General features: G+C 39.6%; 1 protein-coding gene across 1 annotated transcript; it reads right to left on the reverse strand.

Annotated features, from left to right (window-relative positions):
• Positions 1-443: 443 nt before the first annotated feature.
• On the reverse strand, positions 444-5,845 carry ACOT13 (acyl-CoA thioesterase 13). The gene is made up of 4 exons (XM_029085225.1): positions 5,809-5,845; positions 5,347-5,600; positions 3,112-3,296; positions 444-778 (listed from the first exon to the last, which is right to left on the reverse strand). The coding sequence occupies exons 1-4, from the start codon at positions 5,843-5,845 to the stop codon at positions 622-624; spliced, it is 633 nt and encodes a 210-aa protein (XP_028941058.1). The 3' UTR covers positions 444-621.
• Positions 5,846-6,046: the final 201 nt, after the last annotated feature.

The raw sequence follows: 6,046 nt of genomic DNA on the forward strand, positions 1-6,046 counted from the left end.
AGTGCAAAGAGATTACAAAAGCTATTAAATAATCTTTGAAAGGGTAGTTTCAGAAAGCTTTATTGAATACTTGTAAATTTTTTACAGCATCAGTAAATTACATTCTGTATTAGCCTGCTTTACACTTTCAAACCAGTTTCACGCTGTGTTGTAGGAACTCTGCGCTACCATCTTACAGAACAAGCAGTTTAGTTTGTAAGCATATATAGTGTTGTTTGAATGTGACTGTGACCAGCCTGAAGACAGGGTTGCTTTGTCACACAACACCACAGGCAAAGAAAAGAGAGATCTGTTAAAACACTGTCCTGCTGGTAAACCATCTGGGCTAGTCCAAAGGCTCTTTCCTCCTGCTATCTTGACCAAAAAAAAAAAAAAAGAAAAAAAAAAAGAGATGCAGCCCCATGTTATCCCACTCTGTTCATTGCAAAATAGGCACTAACTTTAGGCTTGTAGCAATTTTGATGGTAGTTAATAAATTTGTTTGTTTAATTATAGGAGTGAGGCTAATTCACTTTATATAGACAGCTTTGTGCAGATGATGTCTTATTGCATAAATGAGAAAATAGTTCTATATGGGATTCTTAAGCCCAACATCATCATTTTTTAAATTACTTTCTTATATTAATTTCCTAGATACTTTGTGTGTCTACCTTGTGCAATTAACTTTCCTGATGCTTTATTTGTCAAATCCACGCTGGCAAATGCAAGATTTCTTCCTTGCTTCAAAATCTGAGCTGTAATCAGTATTTCTTCTCCAATCTTAGCAGCAGAAGTATATCTTCAATGAAGAACAAAATTAACAGGTAAGAGGCTGTACAGAGCACAAATCCAAGAATATTCCTGCATTTTAGATTATCATGAAGGGAATTAGCAAAAGTGAGTAATACAGACACCTCTCTCTAACTGCCTGCTTGCAAATCCCCACTTCATAGTCCTTGAGTTCCTCTAAGTACTGAAGTGGTAATTCAGTGTAAGAGGTCTCTGAGAAAATGGAAGACAGAAAGTAACCCATTGGCTTGGTTCTGAGGAAGAGTCCATTGTGGAAGAGAAACAATTAAGTGTCAAAGGCCTCAGTTAAAAGTTCAGCTCCAAGTCCCATTCCAGCCACTGCTGGCTCCCAACAGCCTTTCTAAACCAGTTTGGCTGGTTCAGCTGCAAAATGTCTGTTTGCAAAGGCTCCAGAAGGTCATTTCTGTATGGAACCTAATCATAGGTTAACTGCTTCCCACACCCTGGTCAGAGAAAAGTCATGGAAATCTGGGAGGCCTCCAGATTTCACAGGTTTAATGCTGTTCCCATTCATTAGATAACTCTCTGGTTTTATTTACAAGAGTAGAAGGGCGTGCTTTTAAAACACACTCTGCAGGGAATAGGAAGAAATTCCCTCACAAAACGCCTGGAAAGAATGAGGAGGAACATGATCCAGCCATAATCTGAGGTAAGGGAACAACATTCAAATGTTAAGAGTTACAGAGAATGTATAATTGCTGAATATAAATCTTACTGAGATAAATTTCATCAACTAGTCCATTTTTTTATATGACACCATGTCAAAAGTGTGCCAGTCACGCCTAATGCTGATGTAGCACAAACCCCATTGGTTGAGAGGGGGCAGGGTTTCAGTCTTACTTCATTGTCAGAGGCTGCTGCTGACCTTCTTGTGATTAAATAAATAAATAAATAAATAAAATTGTAGTATCAGTACTGTTTCCCTCCGTTATTTCCATTACTGAAATACCTTTGTCATGATAACCCTTTAAAAAGCTCCTTCCCAAAAAGGAAAAAGTTGTATTATAGCAATACTTGATATCCAGTATCACTTGTTCAATGGAGTAGTGAGTCTGGATTAAACAAAGCTCTTAATACTGCTTCACATTCCACTTCCACTTCCTAAAGGTTATGCTACTCAGTGATTTTGGGTCACCTCCAGAGACAGCACTTTCTTAAGATTTTAGCCCTTATGTAATTGGGTAGGCATACTTGATAGTGTAAATAATTCAGATGCTGGCCTCTTGGTATACTACTGTAAGGAAAAAAAACCCCAACATAATCACAGGAGAATTTCAGGTTTTCATTTCCAGTAATTTCCTGGTCACCACAGTGGGTGTGTAAAGCTTAAATAGATGCTCCAGCCCCATCTGCCCAGTGGAGAAATCGAAAAGTGCTGGGGGGAAAGGCAGGAACCTGGTAAACATACAGATCACTGCCCATAGACTTTTAAAGCTTTTTCTTTTTTAAGACAGTTTTGATGAGAGGTTACTTTTTCAAGATTTTTAATGCTCTATTTAAGTTATTCCAAGTAGGATTACCTTAGTTCCAGTCAGTCATAATCTCTTCGTTAACAATAATGAAGCAAAACTGACAACTATAATAGAGTGATCAAAGGTTTCAGAACAAGTTTTTTGTTTGGGTTTGCTGGTTTGGGGTTTTTTTTAATCACACTGTGCTTTAAATTTGCATTACAGAAGAACTAGTCTCAATACAAAACTAGCTGTAAATTACCTAGAGCAAAGGAATCTTCCTCCAGTGAGAAATTCTGATTCAATCTGTAATTCACCCTCTACATGAGCATACAACAAAGCTAAACTGTTTCTGGTTTTATTATTTTTCCTGTTTTAACATTTTATGGACTAATACTAAAAAAGGGTTTATAGAAAGCTGCTTACCCTAGATTTTGATATTTGAGGACACACTTTTAACATATCTTCACAAGCAAAGACAGAAGTTGAGCCAATTTCATAACACTAAAATTTTCCACATTATCAACATCCCTTTACATTCCGTGAATGAATGGGTACCATCTGTACCAACTCAAATTTTGCAACCAAATGGCAATATCCCCAAATACAAAACTGACCTTAATTTATCAAAACAAAGACTTCTGAAACCAAAGAAAACACCTTTTTAAAGTGGGTACTACAGCATAGAAATGACATACCATGGAGTCTATGCCATGTTAGGGGAAGGAAAGTTAGTATATTCTGGTACATTAGTTAGTATATTCTGTTAGTTATATTACTATATTATATATATAGTATAGTTATAATATAGTTATATTACTAATATACTATTAGTTAGTATATTCCGGTAAACATGGTGCATGATACCTACGTGATGTTCATGTCCACGCTGACCCCAGGCACTGCTCTTTCTGTGTACAGCAACGCTGCTGTTGACACCACATCCACAAGTGTGGCTGTCAAACCTCCATGTAATGTGCCACCTCTGTTTGTATGCTCCTCTTCTACTTTCATCTCACAAACAATTTTTCCCGGAGCTGCAGAAAGAAGTTTCATCTGTATAACCAAAAAAGGAATAAAAAGCTTACTGACAACAGTACCAACAACACCTGATACTGCCCTGAATCAAACTGAAAGTAATTCTTGTTTAATTCTGGACTCATGAGACAAATTAAAAGATGGAAAATACAGTCATTCAACTGTCACATAAGGTATTTCCATAAATTTTCAGCTGAAGATTGTTGCCTTAGAAAAATTTGCATTTCTAGTGCAGATAAATGTTTAAACTGACAGCTTAATAAAACTTCAATACTTGCTATAGAATTGCTTAGGAGACAACGTGATGCTTCAATTTTACGTTTGCTTTAACCTGTGACTGGAAAGCCAGATTGGAGGGAACACAAAACTGCTCTGACTGTGTGTACCATAGCTGCGAAGGCTATTTGTGAGCCCGCAAAATGGAAACATGACTGACAATAGTTCATTAATCACTATACTAGAGCAACCGCAGTAAAAAATCAGTATTTTGACTTGAGCACTGGAGATGCTACTGAGATTGGCCTCCTTGAACTGAAATTCATACTCCTGGGTAGAAGTATCCAAAGCTGTATCACACTGTATTACAGCACTGGGACTTGCATATGCACTTTTATTCCAGCTCATAGATGTTAAACAGAAAATTACAGTACATCTGCAGTACCGTGCTTCCCCCTGTAACAAGAAGTGGGATTTTTGAGACCAAGAGGTTATTGCATTTCAATATTTAAAAATCTTTTTTTTCAAGTTTCTTCAGTTAGCAACACTATATTGAAAATCTGAAAGCAGATCCAAAACTGGGATAAATTCAGCATATATATTTACACCTGCAACTAAGACTCTGAAGTATCTTTAGACTGTCACAAGTGAAATGTGGGCATAATATTTATTATAATTCCTACTAAGTTTCTAATTTTTTACAGTTTTGTTTTTAAAGTTACATGTTTCCATACCATATAGCTGAGTTGACTTAAATGTTTTTAATCTTAAATGGAATTACGATTGAAATGTCTCCAGTTTCACTATTCACAGAATAACAGAATGGTTGATGTTGGAAGGGACCTCTGAAGGTCATCTAGTCCAACCGCCCTGCTCAAGCAGAGACTCCTAGAGCACATAAACCAGGATTTTGTCCAGACGGTTTTTGATTCCACAACCTCTCTGGGCAACCTGTTCCAGTGCTCAGTCACTCTCACAGTAGAAAAGTTCTTCCTTACGTTCAGGTCGAACTTCCTATGCTGCAGTTTATGCCCATTGCTTCTTGTCCTATTGTTGGGTGCCAATGAAAAGAGTTTGGCCCTGTCCTCTAGACACTCTCCCTTTAGGTATTTATAAACATTAACCAGATCCCCTCTGAGTTGTCTTGGCAGTGAAGACTGAAGCAAAGTAACATTCAGTAACTCTGTCTTCTCCATGTCCTCTGTTACCAGGTACCCTGCCCCAGTCAGTAGTGGCCCCACATTTTCCCTGGCCTTCCTTTTGTTATTGATGTATTTGAAGAGGCCCTTCCTGCAGGGTTGCAGTCTTACTGCCCTGATTCCTCCTAGCAGGATCCTGAACTCCACAATCTCATGATCACTACAGCCAAGGCTGCCCCCAGCCTTCACATCCCCAACTACACCTTAATTATTCGATAGCACAAGGTCCAGCAGCACTCCTTTCCTTGTTGGCTCTTCAGTCATTTGCGAGAGAAAGTTACATCAATGCTTCCAAGGAACCTCTTTGATTGCATTTGACTTGCAGTGTTATTCCTCCACCACCCACGAGCACCTGGGCCTGTAACTGTGAGGCTACTTTCAGCTGACTTGTCCACATCCTCCTCGTGATCAGGTGGCCTGTAGCAAACACCCACTACTATGTCACCCATGTTAGTCTGACCTTTAATCCTTACCCATAAGCACTCAGCCCTCTCATCATTCACCCTGAGGAGCAGCTCCATACGTACCAGGTGTTCTCTTACGTACAGAGCAACTCCATCACCTCGCCTTCCCGGTCTGTCTCTCCTAAAAAGCTTAGAGCCATTTATGGCAACGTTCCAGTTGTGTGAACTGTCCCACCATGTTTCAGTAACTGCACTAAGATCGAAGCCCTGTGTCTGCACACAGATCTCCAACTCTCCCTGTTCATTCCCCACGCTGCGTGTGTTGGTGTACAGGCACTTCAGAGAGGAATCAGAGCGTGCCAGTTTTACAGGAGGGGTGAATGAGGATACCCCACAGACACGTTCTGTAGGTGCTTGCTTGGCTGCATTCACTTGCTGGGGTTGTACCCCCTTGAGTTTTGTTTTACTGTTTGAATAATCTCCATAGTTTCCATAATTCCCCCCTAGGGGGGAATTCCTTATTTATAATGCAGTGTAAGAGCTCAGTTTTGGCTAATGTCCCTTTCTGATAGGCCAAACTTATCCAAATTTTGCAGAGAAATGATACTATGATAAATGACGATGTAGTACACAGTCCATCTACAAATGGAAAAAGCTGGAATTAAGCACAGGGGAAATCACTGAGGCACTGTCCTAATATAAAAATAGCACCTTGATCCACTAAAGTGCCAAGTCCGAAACCAGGCATGGTGCGCTGTGTTGACTGGAGACCTATGTTTCTGACAGAATTTCTAATGAGGACTTTACTGACGCTTGACACTGGGAGCAGATGGCTTCCACTCCAGTGAGGGAGTGCTCCAACCCATTGGTGACGCGAGGAAAGCATCTGGTTTCATTTGTCATTGCTCTGACCTGGCACTAGCTGCCTGCTCTCCTTGACAAAAATAGT

This window comes from Antrostomus carolinensis, unplaced genomic scaffold (assembly GCF_000700745.2).
Source record: "Antrostomus carolinensis isolate BGI_N321 unplaced genomic scaffold, ASM70074v2 scaffold12560, whole genome shotgun sequence".
Lineage (NCBI taxonomy): Eukaryota > Metazoa > Chordata > Aves > Caprimulgiformes > Caprimulgidae > Antrostomus > Antrostomus carolinensis.

Bases quoted from the DNA above. Each gene is read 5' to 3' on its own strand.
- ACOT13 (XM_029085225.1), bottom strand. From the start codon at position 5,845: ATGCCTGGTTTCGGACTTGGCACTTTAGTGGATCAAG. The intron at 5,601-5,808 runs GTGCTATTTTTA...ATTCCCCCCTAG, and splicing joins TGGCACTTTAGTGGATCAAG to GGGGGAATTATGGAAACTAT. The intron at 779-3,111 runs GTAGGTATCATG...TCTTCATTGAAG, and splicing joins AGCGTGGACATGAACATCAC to ATATACTTCTGCTGCTAAGA.